This window comes from Xylaria bambusicola (genome assembly GCF_022495145.1).
Source record: "Xylaria bambusicola strain CBS 139988 unplaced genomic scaffold F5B22scaffold_33, whole genome shotgun sequence".
NCBI classification, from domain to species: domain Eukaryota; kingdom Fungi; phylum Ascomycota; class Sordariomycetes; order Xylariales; family Xylariaceae; genus Xylaria; species Xylaria bambusicola.
In genome coordinates, this window is record NW_025953586.1 from 196,232 (window position 1) to 212,560 (window position 16,329).

Sequence of the window (16,329 nt, forward strand, 5' to 3'; positions counted from 1 at the left end):
CAGTCTGACAGCGTTCGCGTGGTGGCGTACTCACTTGCTTACTTACTCCCGAGTCCCAAGGACTCTAGACTCTCTCGAGTAGCGACATACGCCTATCTATATTGCTATGTTCATACCGAACTAGTAGAAGTACACGATAGATGTACTACTTAAATAGGCAGCAAGCTGTTTGCTTGGAAGGAGGGCATTGGTATTGCACCTTGTTCCCCCGGTTTCCCTTCTCTAGCTTCTTTGCCATCTTTGCAACGGGCATGCCGCTGTTACACTCCAGTCTAGGCTTAACCGATGTAAACTATGCTACGTTATATGTCGGTACCTGTTTGGCATAGCCAATGAATTTTTCATGTAGGTCATTTCTCGTAGGCAACATCAATCAAATAACCTGCATAGCCGTGGGTGGTATTGCAGCGTAGTAATTCATGTACCAAGTAGCAGTGTAATCAAAGGATACCGGCAGGAAATATATCAATTTAGATGGGCGACACATGGCGAATGCAACGACTCTTTTGGGCCGTTCAATTTGGCCAATATGGTAACGAAAAAAGACACTGGTAATACTAACACGATCATGATCATGACGATAATAATAGCTGAAAGGAATATTGGAGGAATGCTGCACCACACAGCACAGAAGAAGAGCAAGCGGTGAGGACTTACCTAAAGTAGGTATCTACGGATGGGTAACCCATCTCTGTATTTCTGCAAGTATCAGCGACTGACTCATCCGTCAACCCGCCAACCCGCCAATTGCATGGACTATGTCAATAGCTAATTTTAAGTATTGACTTAGGACTCTTCATCTCTAGTGAGATCAATACTAATTATGCCACTGGATCGTAAATGATGCTGCCTCATAAGTAAGGCTTAAGCCTGTCCCTCTGCGAGCGGTAGATGGATGGGCGGAATGACGAGCAGGGAAACGGAGACTCCGTTAGGCAACTTGCTTGGATCTGCTTGGATTCATTTAAAGCTACTAACCTAAGAAAGCTAGGATAGTGCCGTTTCAGGGCATAATTTAGCACGTTTTGGCTTAGCATTGCCCACAGCCACTGCTAATACTAGCCTACCTTGGCTCAAGTCTGTTTCGGTAGCGGACTGTACTGGGCCTACCTGGGCCTAGGTACCTGGAGTACCTAAGTACATGTACCGTAGATGCCGATGTGTGTCCCCTAATTTTGTGTGACCACCGTGGGAGTGTAGTTGTATGTGTACGCGTCTTATCAACATCAGTCTGTAGGTACTATATTTCGATCATCGTGATCAAATTTGCCTGGAAGCCTACTACTTACTTAGTATGTAGGTAAGTAAGTACGGCAGTAGGAGCTCCACGTGCCTCGTCTGCTTTGGTGTGCACATTCCATTTTTCTCCTTTGTTTCCTTTGTCTGCCGTGTCTTCCCACCACACCCACACACACCGTCATTCTCGCACATCCCCCTCAAAGACGACAAAGACCTGAAACGCTTGACACAAAGCAGACAGGGCTCATTCTCACCCTCCCTGCTTTGACAAGCCTTTGACCCTGGTTCCCTGACAACCGCCAGTCTTGATTAGGCATTGTTCCAGAAGGCCCCTTGTGCCATTCCGACCCATTCAACCGTGCCATCACGCATTACGCCGCCTACCTACCCACCCTGCCAACCCGGCCAGGCGAACAACAACATCCTGGCACATCCCCGACCAAGCGAGACCAAGCGAACCCAACCGACTGACTGACCGACTCCGTCATACTATCCAACTACCTTACCACCTCTACTATTTACCAAGTGGTGCTGGCAGCCGCTTTTACAATCCATCCTCCCCATCCTTTTTATATAATCCTTGCGATCTCGCACCCCCCCATCATCGCCTCTCTTCCTTCCCTCTTCTTCTTCTTCTTCTTCTTCACTATGACTTCGACTTCTATCAATAACAATCCAACGCCCGCTCAGGAAGAATTCCAGAGCTTCATTGACAACAATACCGACAAAGGATCCCGTGTACATCCAGAAGACAGAGACGACCACGACAGCGACCACAGCGAACAGGACGAAGAAGACCGTTATCGTAACGCTCAGATCGAAGAAGCCATGCGTGCCCCCGTTATCCGATCTGGTGACATCACGTTGCCGCCCGCTAGTTTCGACTCGGGACGTGCTACCGGCGTCAAGGGTGTCATCGCTGATGCAAGGGCCTATGAACAGGCGCGCCAGGGCAAATGGCGGAACAAAGTCAGCGCCGTGCGCCGCTCAGTCATGGGTTTATCCATGACTGATCGTCCAAACGGTACCAATGTATCAAGCCCCGCAGACAGCGAAGACGATGTAGACTCCGATGAGGAGGCCTTCTTACAGCAGTGGCGCGAGGCGAGGAGGCTGGAGTTGGAGGCCGAGGCCAAGAGTAAGAATGTCCGTAGTCGCCGGACGAGTCCCAGTCCTCGCATGTTCGGCCGCTTTGACACGGTGGATGCCTTGGGTTACCTTGATGCCATCGAGAAAGTTGGCAGGGACACAACTGTCGTCGTATTTGTTTACGATCACGAGGTTAGTATACCATCCTCATCTACCCCTCTCTTCCCGTTCTTTGTCACGAAATGCCCATGCTAACCTCAAACATAGTGCCAAGTATCAGGAATGATGGAATCAGCCCTGCGCCCTCTCGTCTCCGCCTATCCTTACATCCACTTTGTGAAGGTGCACTATGAGGACATCGAATTTGACAACGCCGCCGTCCCCACCATCCTTGGCTATCGAAACCAGGGAGACCTGTTCGCCAACCTCACGGGAATAATTGACATGATTCCCGAGGATGAAGACTTTGATACCGATTCACTCAAGAAGGTGCTGCAACGCAGCGCTGTCTTATAAGATGGATCCCCTCAAACCATGCGCCTGGCCTGAGAACTACCCAGGCACTCTTTCGCCGTGCCGACTCAGACACCCTACGTCACCAGCCTAGGACGCGCAAATTATCATCTACTTGTTTTCTTTTCTTACAATCGCACTGTTTTTGTTTCTTTTCACTGTTTATATCATAAAGCCTTTTAATGGCTGCTCTGATTGCATCCGGAGCGTGTGAGGATACTTTGTTGATACCCAAAAATTGCGGTTTGGTAAAGGAAAGGGAGCATCACCAAATGTTTTTGATTGAACTTTTTGGGACAGCGCAGTCAGTTTTTTCGATGCCCAAAGTGTATCCTCGTGTGAGGTTCAGACCTCTTCGCCAGCCCGTGGACCTGATAGGCCGCGGGATGGGGAAAGCGGGAGGACGATACCCCTGGGAGGATGAGCAGTAAAATGAATGGGGCGTCACGGATAGATCTTTTAGACGAACTGGACTATTAAGCATGCCATGCCGCTCATGGCTGCTCTGGTTTTCAGGCGTTTTGGGGGAATAGGGGGATAATGTATATATGACGTTAGGAGACTCTCTATTATTAATCGTGTATCTACTTTAGAACACATATTCACAACCATGATAAAGCAGATCATATTAATAGTGCTCCCTATCTTAAGGCACTTATGTACTGTCAATCCTTCCTCCATTTCAGGTCTTGTAATTCCCGCCCTAGATAGAAGATCTTGTAAGTTGTATAAGATAGTACTATAGGTATCCAATATTTTGCCTAGATTTCACTAGGTATCAATGTTCAGTCTTGGTACATATCTAGTCTTGAACCCAGTAGTAAGGCAAGGGATAGAATAGACAATTATCATAATGTTTCTACAGATACACATTTACGCACTGACATACCGTAGAGCCTGGATACGAGACGGAGTCGCAATGGCACATTTGAGTATATGCCACGGCTAGGGCTACACAAATTGTGTGAGGTAGCACATAACTACGTATGATCATATATTCAAGACATATTACCTTGTAGTTTGATCCAAGATACCTTTCACAGGTGAGGCATTCATTTTACCTGTAATTATACTTTGATTTTTACAGGATCACCTGGGACCAGGCTGAGAGAAGCTATTATTAGAGTGCATGTGGAAGTCACATCTTATGTAGGTAGGTATGGTAGATTATGCTTTCTGATCCAAGATCCGGGCTCCCCAGCCTTGGAAATCTAGATGTCTCACCTGACTTTCTGATGTGGTACACTAAGAAGGAACATCTATTCACATGTAAGTAAGTACCTAATGTATGTCCTGTGGGTGTGTTGTGTGTGTCTTGAGAAAGAGCAACTTCACGACCTCCGTTCCTCCGTTGATTGAGTGAGGGTTGCTCCGGTCGGAGCCCGCTAAGTAAGTAAGTAAGCGGTGGTGACAAGCCCCACGCTGTTTCAGTAGGTACCTAGGCAATCAACCCCGCCATTGTGACCCATCACAGCGGAACTCGCTAGCTGCGCTAGTGGAGGGCCTGGATTGGAGGGGTTATTTGGATACATCTCTATCTATCCTCCATGCTTTAGATGTCCTCAATCATCCTTCCCTATGTGTATTATTCCGAACCCTATTGTGTATTCAACTTGGGTATTCAATTTGATACCTAATCACATTTCACTGCGTGTAACCCTCGTATGGTGTAGGGTAGTCCTGCATCGATATCAAGGTATATGTGGAGCGCTGTCTAACATGGAGGCTTATGTGAGCTAGGTAGGTAGGTACCTACCAAGAATACGCTACAGTGGCACGGATAGATAAATTGATTGCATGTACCTTGAAAGTACTTGCGCTGACATCGTCATTGTTTGGAGTTGGGATGGATAGCCATGCCATGCCAGCACATTCACATCGGTTTCCCTCACTTTAAGTATATCCCTATCATCCATCCCTATCTCCCTCTGGCGCTCAGTCAATCAAGAGACTTGAATGTCGGCAGTTGGTCCTTTTTTTTTCTTCCTGTAAGCCTGCCTAAACAAATGTCTACCTAAGGCCCGAGCTGGACTGGTGATTGGATTCCTTGCCTGGCTTCTTACTGTGAACCCCTCCTGCTTATCTGCGTGCGTGCGTACACTGGTTGTCAGGTGGTCCGCCTTCGCACTGCACCGTTGTGCCGTTGTGGTTACGACGACCTTTGCAGATATTTGTATACCCAGGTACTCTACCTACCTACATATGTAGATATCACTCTATTCTGAGTCTTGTCCATCCTGCCTACATAGCTGTGTTTGATCTCTTCAAGATACAATAGCAACGCCTACTGTCTTCTGGGCAGTGCTAGATTGTCTACCTTGGCCAAGTAGTATTATATACTGCCTTTCCCAGGGAGACCTGAACTAGGCAGAAAACCTACCTACCTTAGTATATTGCCTCCTTGCTTCTGCATGCCATCACAACTAGTGGCAACCTCTTCGGACAGGCACCTACCAAGAGACCTACCTACGTCTATCTTGTGTACAGCCTCTGTGTGGGATCTAGGATCCTACCTACCTACCTACCTTAGGTAGACTTTGCACACCATCTCGTTAACTTTCTAGCAAGCTACAGCCCTTTTGCTTTTGCTCTTGCTTTGTTCTAGTCTCTCCCCATTGAAGTTAATTCTATTGGGACACGAACAATAGAGGAACGAACGTACCTGCGTGGCATTGTAACTGGCTCTTGGCCCCCCAAGGTTTTCAATACAGTGTTGTTCAATAGGTACATTCAAGGTACCTACTCCTGTCGAGGATCATCCCCTCCCCCAACTTCTCATACACCCCGCCTTCCCACCTTACCTTTCCACTAAACCCAGGCAGCACACCTACACCTTATCCCTCAGCAGCACCACCACCAACTCTGCACCAACCATCAAGACCACCACCACCACGACCTCACTGCGTTACCTACCTACTTCCTGCCTCACTTTCCTCCCTGTCTTACTTCAGCACACTATTTCCATCACCACCGCCTGCTTCTCAAATACATCTTAACCACATACTCTGACAGTCAGACCAAAACATCGAGCACAACCGCAACCAGTGAGTCAGCTAGTTCTAGTCCTATCTCCATCTTTACACAGGTATGAAATGGCCCGGGGCCTGAGTCCAGCATTTTGAGTTTGTGTCCACTTGCCTTGTCTTTAATAAACTCGACTACTCCAGGTTCCTTCTCCCGTTAGCCCTAACTCTTTCGTGTTGTGTCTTCTTACATTCTGGTTCTGCATCGCACCCATCCTTCCGCCTCCTCCGCTCATAGACTCATCCCTCACCACATTCGTATCACATACAGAAGCTAGCCTCTACCAGCCTCAAGTGCGCCCCTACGCAGTCAAATTCCTTGCAAGATTGTGGGATATTTGACGTTCAACTGACATTTACCAGTAGAGGTTCCGCTTCCCGCACCACCACTTACTTCCGACTAAACCCATACACCACTCTGAAGCCCGCAGCGTGTCGCCCCTCGTTTGCTTTGCCTATCTTCCGGTAAACTCGAGGTGTGACGTGATATGCCGACGGCCTTCTCCTTCATCACGTTATGGAACAGCCCGAGACACCCGACGATACACTGAGATCTGTTCAACCACCAAGGCCACCCCCTGCGTCTTCTATCTCGCCTCAGTCCACTCCACGTCTCGCCAACAGCGAGCCAAACCCCGATCCCCCGATCATCGAAGACCTGTCCGATTCTGTACTTTCTCTTCGCTTCCCGAGACCCCTAGGAAACCGCCAGTTGACCAACTGGATTTCCTCTAGTTCACCAGACATAATGCAGCCAGGAAATGTCTTAGAGGAGGATCCCAACTTAGCCGAGCTGGGATACGATATAATTGGAACCGACGGGGAGAGTCAGGCCGAGTCTGTCGCCAGCTCATTCGATTACCAAAAGTCCGATGGCATTCATAGTCTTACCGGTACTGACGTCGATACCGACTCGTCCGATGATGAGGAAACACACATGAATGAGACCACCATATCCGATGCCACTGTTATCGATCGACCTCAAGATGATGAGGCTGCCGAGGCTGCCGAGGCCGAGACCCTCGCCTTGGTGGATCAAAGCCTAGAGAACCCGACCAGCTTATCTCTAACCAACTTTCCTCCTCTCACCTCTTCGTCTCACCTAGACCGTATTGATACCCACAAGCCAACCGGGATCCAGTCTTCGGCCGTTGATAGCCAATGTCTCTCTGGTCCAGAAATATTGCCAGAGCCTTCAATCGAAAAGGAGTCGGAGAATGCGGATCCTTCATCATCTAAGGCGACGAAGGGTCGCAGAATCCCCTATTCGACCCTTAGCAATATCCAGAAGAAGTGGCGGATGATGGTAATGGTGTGTAGCCTTGCCATGATCTATAGCCTCGCACTGGTCACGAAGTCTGTGTTCTTGGCCTCAGGGCCTAGAGAATTATCGACGGTCCCAGTTGCGTCAGTCTCTGTGATTGTGCCCTTGACCTCTACTAAATCCACACATTCCCTCTCGACTTCGACGTCGATAGTTTCGCAGACGCATGCCTCTTTACCAACTGCTAGCTCTCCTAACAGTCTCGTTTTCAATCCATTCAGCAAAGACAATGGTCAAGCCGATGTGGATGCTGTTCCTGTTTTACCACCCATTTGCTCAGCTGAATTATCTGGCCGGGATGAGATCATCATCAGAATCCCCCCAACCATCAAGTCTGACTGGCTTGCTAAAGATGCCATTCTGATTGCTGTGAGCCGCGGGCTTGAGGACATCCCTACGAAGGTGTCTTCAATTGATGCAGGCTTCGCCATTCAAGTGCCCCTAAAAGACGCACATGGTGTGCTGTCTGTGACGATTGTGACAACCCGCAAGCCTTTCGTTAACGAGTCCTTTCGTCTCAATTTTGGCAGCCACCGGTTCACGGAGGCTGTCCACGCCGGCAAGCAACTCGTTCGAGACTTTGCACAGAGAGTTGTCGACACTGTTAATGGAACAACATCGTGGGTCGAGGAGACCTATATCCCTGCCTTTGACGCCATGTCGAAACAAGTATGCGACCAGACGGTCTCAGTCTCCGGCTCGCTACTCCATGGGCTCCAAGAATTGGGCGATGCTTTCATGTCCATCCCCCGTCAGCTCATTGCGCAGATGCAGAATGCTCTTGACATGCAATCGCTTCGCCGCCGTGCTATCCAAATCCAGCTTGAACTGAGACGAGAAGTTGAAGACATCGGCGACGAGCTGCGCATGGCGATGCTCACAAGCCGAATCAATTCGAAGTTGATGTGGTTGGCGCTACGAGGCAAGGTCGAGGAACATGGTGCGTATTTGAACAAAGCCGAGCTGCACTGCAAGGAGCAGCGGGCCCGTGTCGATTCGGCTAGGGTTGAAAGGGCTCAGCGCACCAAGAACAAGATCCAGGCTTGGCGTGAGCGGGACGGCCCCGTTTCTAAAGAATCTTTCTGGCATACTATGGGCGCATGGGCGGGGTTTGAGGAACGTTAAGGTGTCGTTGCATGTCACAATTACAGATATACCACGTGTTGGCTTTAGGCGGTATGGACGTTTGGCGTTGGGTTGGGTTTTCATGGTTTTATTCGTCTCTGCTGTCCCATCGTTTGATAACCTCCCCCATTCATCCCCGGATACCATGCGCAGGCGAAATAGTTATGATGGTATTTACATACATACAGAATCCGATGCTGTTTCGCCTTTGCTCCTCGCTGCGCTGACTGTGGAGATCTCAAAGTCGATGGCTTAGGCTATCTAAGGGTGAATAAGGTAGAGAGAGCCTTTTATTCTCGTACAGAACTTCGTGTCGAGTTTATAATACCTATCCTTATACATGGACGAGATGAGGTTACGGTGGGGGCTATCTTAGGCAACATGTACTTAGCGGCATTAGGTTTTACACGAGGTTGCTAGTGTATTCTTTGTGCAGAGTTCTATGTGGTGACAATAAAGAGCAAATTAGAACATATGTTTATTATTCAGGATGGAATTGTAGACCTTTTTCTAAGTATGTGGCAATGATGAATGTGATGTATTTATATAGAATATTATTGGTATCTCTTGTTAAATATCTTATAACTATTTTGTAAATACTTTCGATGATTACCTGGGACTCAGTCAACATATACCATCATTCTGTTGCTCATTTCTTAATACGGGAGCATGCTTTTTCTTTTGGCGACGATGGAATTTGGAGATGTACATGTGGGTAGCAGACAGACATGATAAGATAAGAGGAGAGACCTCTGCATAAGGGGCCCTTGAGCCGCAAACAGCCTCGTTTTGTTGCGGCTGTCTAAGTTTAAGCTGGGTACGTATACAGTACAGTGGAGAGCGCAGCCAGGTACTTGTCTGCATGCTGAACAGAGCGAGGTCTAGCACTGTTCTAGGCTAATTCCCCCACTAAGCAAGCACTAGGTAGGTATCTAAGCATGTACATATGCAGTACCAGAGCTACAGCTGCCCAAGCCACTGGTATCCACATCTCACTTCCCCAACGCCATCTCATCCATTCATGTCTAATCAAGGGACGACAAGCGCACTTCCATCCAGGCATGGTGCTGCGCCAACGACAGCTCTTATGATTTAGGCCACGAACCCATGATAAAAAGTGTTACCTAAGATACGAGCGACTAGATCTGGTCGACAGTTCGAACCAGACCACTGACCTCTTCACCATGGCGACCGCCGCCGAGGCGCGGAAAGGTACGGATGAACTGATTGATGGTGGACTGATATGTCCCCTCCCCTCACCAACATCTCGGCCATTTCGTTGACGCGCATTCACTCTCTTTGTATAGGTCCTGATGATGAGGGCACGATCAACGTCGCATCTAAGAAAGCCGCCAAAGTCAAACCGAGCGGCCCTATAAAACTCAAGAAGCCCGCGCCTAAGCATACGAAACCGGGCAACTGGAGGGAAGGAAGCGTAGCTGACAGTGAGTTCCCTCGTCACCTTGCGCTGCACATTGGCGTGCTACATATACTGCCAAACTGGAAAATATTCTTTGATACTTACTGCTAGATGTCTATTCAGTTGATAAGAAGCTTAAACGCACTGATGGTGAGTTCTCTCCTTACCTTGTGCTGCGCTTCTAAAGCTGCGCTATATATATGAACAAGTCTTTCCATTCTTACTGATGGGCGTGTGTTTTAGATGATAAGAAACTCAAGCGCACCAACAGCCCCTCGGCTGCTACATCAGCGATCTCGCCACCTACGAGTCCCGTCGTCAACCTGCTCGAGGACGGTCCCCGCGAGACATTTATGAACGGCCGACCACTCGAGGACAACTTGAATCTGCAGCAATGCAAACTCTGCAAAAAGGGTGTTGTTAAGTCCGCCGCTAAAGGCCACGTTGATAACTGCATGAAAATCAAGAAAGAGAAAGCGCAACGCAAGAAAGAGGCCAGAGAAGCCAGAGAACGTGCCAAGGAACAGGCTCGCGAAGAAGAGGCGCGAAAAGCCGACGAAGATGGCGATGGCAAGATGAATGATGATAGCGACGATGATGACGATGGCTCGCCTGAAAAGAAGACTAATGGCAAAGCCTCGAAGAAAGTGGGCGGCAAGAAGCCTGATGGTGAGCTTAAGGGCAAGAAACGGAAGGCTGATGGGGACGCCGACAAGGGACCTAAGAACAAGAAGAAGAAGGAAGAGCCTAAGCCTAAGGTCCCTAAACCAAAAGGTATTTTCTATCCATTCATTGAATTCTTGATTGTTAGTTTTTACTGTATCTCTTACCCTTCGAGATATGCCACTCCTGTTTCGCCCGGATTCTATCACGCTAGTACATCGCTAATTATGAACTCGTTACACAGGACCCGTCGATGTTGAAAAGCAGTGCGGTGTCCTGCTACCAAACGGCCAGCCATGCGCTCGCTCCTTGACCTGCAAAAGCCATAGTATGGGCGCCAAGCGTGCCGTCGCAGGTCGTTCCCTACCCTACGACATGCTACTCGCGGCGTACCAGAAGAAGAACCAAGCCAAGCAGCAGAGTAAGTTGCCACGGCCATTCCGTGTTCAAGTTCCCTCCATCGATCCATCTTTTTTCAACTATGATGAAAAATATAAGGTAAAATAATTAACGAGAGAACCCCCCAAAACAGAGGCGGCATTAGATGCCAACGCACCACTTGAAGAAGACGACGACGCGAACGGAGGACCAGTGGACTCGGACGAGGAAACCACGACGGTCATGACGGCCTTGAAACGATGGAAGGCGAGGCCGCCTTTACCGCAGCCGATCTTCGAGCCCCTGAGACGCACGTATAATCTAGCGAGACTCCGCGAACAGTTACAGACGGCCACTAATGGTGGGCGGACTAATATCTTCAAGGTTGTCGGCTTCGGCGTGCAAAAATTCGCGGCAGCAACGGCGGACGTAAATCCAGATGTTGCTGCTGGTGGTGCGATGGCGATGGATATGGATGCGCCTGGGGAACCGGATGCCTCCTTACATAACCATGCGCAGCAGAGATCGGCCAGCTTTAGTCTGCAGCAGGATGTGTCGAGACGGCCGTCTGTTAGTGCGAGGGGTTAGCGATGCGTTGATTGCGGTGTGATTTGCGATGATGTTTTATTTGTGGGTGAATTGGAAATTGCATGTATAGCTGGCGTTTTTCTTTTCTTTTCTTTTCATTTTTCATTTTACAACCTCTTTTTTTTTCATCTTTTATGGGGGTGTTCGAGAGTTTGAGGGCTAGGACTGGGCTGTATATTGTATATCTGTATGATGATAGCGAGTGGGTTTCAAGCAAGATCAAGATGAGGCGTTTCAGGGGTTGGCATATATACCACGTGGTGCGGCGAGCACATCATATCATGTTGCTTTGTTACGCATTACTCGTTATTCGTTGGTTGTTACCTACCTACCTATCTACCTACCTGCTTAGTCATGGGTTATGTTGGGCGTTTATGAGTATTGTTTAAGCATTGGTTTTAGGGCCTGTGTTTTGTTTGCATGATTGAAATTACTTGGGAGGGATGGTTAAGGTGGGAAGATGGAATGAGGGGATGAAAAGGGCGTGAAGGGTGGGGGAGAAGAAAGTGGTGATACCTGTGATTGTATGTATTATAGGTTCGAGCGTGTTTGAATATTTACCTACCTACCTACCTACCTACATTATGAGGTAGAAGCGGAAATTGTGTCGCAGGGTTGAATGTGCTTTCTTGCTGGTTATGAATTTATCGTGGATATATATATATACATGATTATAGCATAGAGAGCACATTATCGCTGGGTTAGTGAATTTAGTTCAGTTCATTTCAACTGACAGGATACCTGGGCGGACCTGGGGTCTGGGGGATGCCAGGTAATGACGTAGTTGTACATATACCATATATACACTGCGAGCCTCGGCTCGCTTTGCTCATGATATTCCCTGTCTGGCCTTCTACATGTTCGAAACAGATAAAAAGAACATCATTACAATAAATTGAAAGTTATATACATTCGGGGTAATAACACATAATCCTTCTGTACTCACCTATCTATATGACAAATACATAATTGAGCTTCCATTGATCTATCTACTGTACATACTTCGTACTCGCCCCTCCATCGAGCGCAAACCCGACGCCAAGACGAAAACGCCCCAATAACACGACGACAAGATAGCAAGGCGAGCGAGAAGGGAGGTCGAACAAGACAGCACAGCATTGCACAGCAATACCACACACCACAACCTAATACAACGTAAGATAGCATAGAGACCTAACAATCCGTTGCAGACAGACCCTGTCTGTGCCGGGACATTCATTCAGCATTCTCCAACCACGTTATCAAAACCGTGAATTGGCAAGCGTCTCGAGTTTGACTGACCAATTCAGGGGAGGCCTCGGGTCGAAGCATCTGGATCAAACGACACACACTGTACACACACACTTTTACAACCCAATCAACCCGATCGACACCACCCTTTCTTCTTACTCGCGGTATCTACCGAGTTACTAAATTTAGCAAAGGGGGGGAGAAATTCAAGTATAAGTCGTCTTCTCCTGCGCGGAGAGGAAAGAAAAAGGAGAGAAAAAAGATGGCTCCATCAACAACATCATCATCATCATTTCAATCTACTAATAACGTCCTACCGGCTCTCCACCACGCTTCTTCAGGGTCTATAGGTACTTTGATATCAACATGCAGTCTGTATCCCCTGTCGCTAGTGATCGCGCGCCTGCAGGTGCAGCGACAACTCCGCAGGCGACGGCAGGGTCAGCAGCAGCGTCGTCGTCGCACAGGAGAAGGGACCAAGACGGAAAAGAGCAGCAGCGGTCCCGGACAAGATCCTCGCGGCGATCGCGATCCTTCCGCTCCCGATCCTCGCTGTACTCGTCTTCCGGATCGACCTCGTACTTCACCAGCGGATCCTCGTCGAGAAGATCGTCGGGGAGAGGAAGTCGACAGTCGAGAGAAGACGCAAGCAACGGGGGTTCTTCCCGAGGACCGCCCGCGTCGACGGCCGAAGCGACCAACGGCCGAGTACGACGGCATCGTCGACGCATTTTCGCAGATCTGGAGTTCCGGTGGCGATGGCGGGCTGAGAGCGTTCTATACTGGCCTGGCACAAGGTACATAAACTTCCATCCAACTCCTTTTCTCTCTTCTCTTCCTCTTTTTCTTTAAATTCATTTAAAAACTCGTAAAATTGTTCATGGCGGTCCTTTCTCTTTTGACGATTACTCCCCCCCCCCAAAAAAAAGCGATGTAGCTAACTCTTTTCATTTTACAACGTTTAGATGCTCCCAAATCTGTCTTGGACTCTTTCCTCTTCTTTCTATTCTATGAGTGGTTCCGCGCGATCCGTCTGCGCCGACGCGGCGGACGCAGAGGTCTGCGCGTGGTGGAGGAATTAGCGGTCGGTGTGGCCGCGGGCGCTTGTTCGCGCGGGTTTACGACGCCCATTGCCAATGTCGTCACGCGCAAGCAAACCGCCACACTACTTGATAGTACTCACGGCGGACCCACTACCGTCCGCGACATCGTGCGTGGTATATGGAGCGAGAAAGGTCTCGCGGGGTTCTGGGCCGGATACTCGGCTAGTCTTGTGCTGACGCTGAACCCGAGCCTGACCTTCTTCCTGCAGGAATCCCTCAAGGCGTCCTTTGCCGAGCAGACGTATGATGACCCCGGTCCGCGGCTGACGTTCCTGTTCGCCGCGACGAGTAAGGCCGTCTCGAGCTTCGTCACGTATCCCTTCCAGATCGCCAAGACGAGGCTGCAGGCTGGTTTACCCGTGGATCCGGAGGAGGAGGAGGAAGATCAATTCGAGCATGACGACAGCCACGACGAGAACAAGACGATGCCGATCCGCGCGGTGAAGAATCTCGCCCAGCGAAGTGTGTTTGGCACCGTGGCGCACATTATCCGGACCGAAGGGTTTGAGTCCCTGTACGATGGCGTCGGTGCCGAGTTGCTCAAGGGCTTCTTCAGCCACGGGACTACTATGCTCGCGAAGGACATGGTGCATAAGTTCTTGTTCAAGCTGTATATCTTCGCCCTGGGGCTCTTGACGGAGATGCGGCGACGCCGGCGGTCTGGGCAAAGTATCGTGCCGCTGAAGATGCTATATCGCGCGTATGCGGGATTCATCCCGAGAAGGCTACGAGGGGTAACCTTGGCATAGATGGAACGCAGGTTGTGGGTTCATTGCTTGAAGCTTGTTACCATATCATGTATGATCAGCAGGAAGCTTAGAAGATGTAACATTGTTTTTTTTTTTGTTTTTTTTTTCCCTGCTTTTTATTTTGCATTTATCTGCAGCTGGGGTGTTAGCGAGGATGGCGTTCTCTATATCTTGTACAAAGGCATTCTTCCATGTAAATAGACCTTGGAAAAAAAGGGACTAGTAGAAAGGGGGTGTAAAACTTACAACAGCGGAGTTGTGCCTATATATCTGAAATGCTGTTTTCTAGCTCGTGTTCTACTTCAGGGTTAAATCCGCGGCGCGAAGCGAACTATTAGCGCCCTAATTACCAGCTCTTCGAGTATACATGCATGTCATCGCAACGTAAGATTCGAAAATCCGCTCAGCACTGAAACGCGGGACCGCCGGTCTTGCGCACCTGGTTGGCGCCACCGGCCGAATACCCTGTGCCCTCACTCCTAAGCTCGACCAAGCCCGGCTTGATCTTCTCTTTCTCCTTCTCCTTCTTCTTGCCTTTGGGGTTCTCTTCGTGAGCAGTGCCGCCTCCGAGATCAGCGTCGCAGACGTAGCACCGCAAGGCCTGAGGCTCTGTGGCATGGGGGTCGTGGTGGTGGTGGTGCTTGCTCGGCTTCATGAATTTCTCCACGCAGCTCCCGCATAGCACGTGTCCGCACGGCTTCGCTAACACGGCCTTGGAGGAGTTCCCTAGGCCTTTCTTGCACGAGGGACATATCCGCACGGCCTTCCCGTTCTCGCTCTTGCTATCGCCGTCTTTGTCGGTGGTGAAGTCGATGGTCACTAGCGAGTGCAGCGAATACGCATGGGGCTTGTCCTCGGGCGACGCGGGACAGACGGGGCTCGTCTTCGTCTTCTTGACGACCTCGTGGAGGGTGTCCCGGGTATTACTCGAGGGCGTCACGGTGGGAACCCAGAATGAAGGTAGAGTTGGTTGGGCCGCCTTTTCGTCGTCAATGGCTTTCCGCGCCTTGGCTCGGTCGTCGGCTGCTATGCGCTGTATCTCGTCCTCGTCCATTTCGAACTTGCGCTTTCCGGCACCGTTGGGACGATCACTGCCTTCGACGGCTGAAGATCCTTCCCTCTGGGTCGCGGAAGCTAGTCTCGGGGTAGAAGTGCTTCGCGATCGCACATCGAGCCCGTTCTGCGTCATCTCGAACTCGCGCACTGCCCGCTCGTGAGCCTCGGCATCTAGCTGGACCTGGCGCTCCTGGGCGTCACGATCTTCCTGCGTCTTGAGCTTCCCCAGGCGCTTGATCTCCTTTTTCTGTGCTAGGATGTTGCTGAGGGCGCACTCGCGACAGAAGATGTCACCGTGGGTGCATGATACGGGGTCGATAGCTGTCTCCAGACACAGGCGGCAGGCGTCGAAAGGGAGAAAACTATCGCGGTTGAGGCGCGCAGAGGTCGACGCCCATGACTTGCGCGCTTGATCCCGCTCGTACGAAGTGAAGACTGCGCGGGAGGTGTTGCGTTTACCTGTGATCGTTGGTGTTAGTAGAATTCCTTCTTTGCGGACTCTAGAGCAGGAGCGCCATAGCCACAGGTACAAAACTTACTGTGAGACATGGTTGTGTAGAGCTGAGGCGGAATATGGTGGAAGGAGTGAAAAGCCCGCTTCCATGGGCGTTGTTTATGTTTATATTCTTCTATATCTACTTTGTAAGCTCAGGTTCACCTAGGTGATTTCAATGCAGGTGCCCGGCATGATCCCGTTCAACCGCCTAGGTATTTCGATAGCGCGGATACCTGCATACCTGAGACAGGTATCCCATTAACCGAGCTAGGTACAAGAGGTACTTTCAATCCAAGGCGCTAACCTCATCTTGGCAAACTCGACTTGCTCCAA

The 16,329-nt window shown here is 49.8% G+C and overlaps 5 protein-coding genes across 5 annotated transcripts; 4 read left to right on the plus strand and 1 right to left on the minus strand.

Moving 5' to 3' along the window:
- Positions 1-1,746: 1,746 nt before the first annotated feature.
- F5B22DRAFT_292610 (thioredoxin-like protein) lies at positions 1,747-2,934 on the plus strand. The gene is made up of 2 exons (XM_047970432.1): positions 1,747-2,520; positions 2,596-2,934. The coding sequence occupies exons 1-2, from the start codon at positions 1,888-1,890 to the stop codon at positions 2,842-2,844; spliced, it is 882 nt and encodes a 293-aa protein (XP_047829058.1). The 5' UTR covers positions 1,747-1,887; the 3' UTR covers positions 2,845-2,934.
- Positions 2,935-6,381: 3,447 nt separating this feature from the next.
- On the plus strand, positions 6,382-8,313 carry F5B22DRAFT_637580 (uncharacterized protein; the record flags this gene model as incomplete). The annotated part of the gene is made up of 1 exon (XM_047977461.1): positions 6,382-8,313. One exon carries the CDS (start codon positions 6,382-6,384, stop codon positions 8,311-8,313), a length of 1,932 nt encoding a protein of 643 aa, XP_047829059.1.
- A 983-nt stretch (positions 8,314-9,296) lies between these two features.
- On the plus strand, positions 9,297-11,439 carry F5B22DRAFT_614136 (SCA7, zinc-binding domain-containing protein). The gene is made up of 6 exons (XM_047975448.1): positions 9,297-9,525; positions 9,621-9,758; positions 9,857-9,883; positions 9,977-10,507; positions 10,641-10,817; positions 10,929-11,439. Exons 1-6 carry the CDS (start codon positions 9,498-9,500, stop codon positions 11,360-11,362), a joined length of 1,335 nt encoding a protein of 444 aa, XP_047829060.1. The 5' UTR covers positions 9,297-9,497; the 3' UTR covers positions 11,363-11,439.
- A 1,279-nt stretch (positions 11,440-12,718) lies between these two features.
- Positions 12,719-14,646, plus strand: F5B22DRAFT_292791 (mitochondrial carrier domain-containing protein). The gene is made up of 2 exons (XM_047970433.1): positions 12,719-13,389; positions 13,558-14,646. Exons 1-2 carry the CDS (start codon positions 12,855-12,857, stop codon positions 14,442-14,444), a joined length of 1,422 nt encoding a protein of 473 aa, XP_047829061.1. The 5' UTR covers positions 12,719-12,854; the 3' UTR covers positions 14,445-14,646.
- On the minus strand, positions 14,629-16,231 carry F5B22DRAFT_292801 (uncharacterized protein). Its single transcript, XM_047970434.1, has 2 exons — positions 16,040-16,231; positions 14,629-15,959 (listed from the first exon to the last, which is right to left on the minus strand). Exons 1-2 carry the CDS (start codon positions 16,047-16,049, stop codon positions 14,848-14,850), a joined length of 1,122 nt encoding a protein of 373 aa, XP_047829062.1. The 5' UTR covers positions 16,050-16,231; the 3' UTR covers positions 14,629-14,847.
- Between the last annotated feature and the right edge of the window lie 98 nt (positions 16,232-16,329).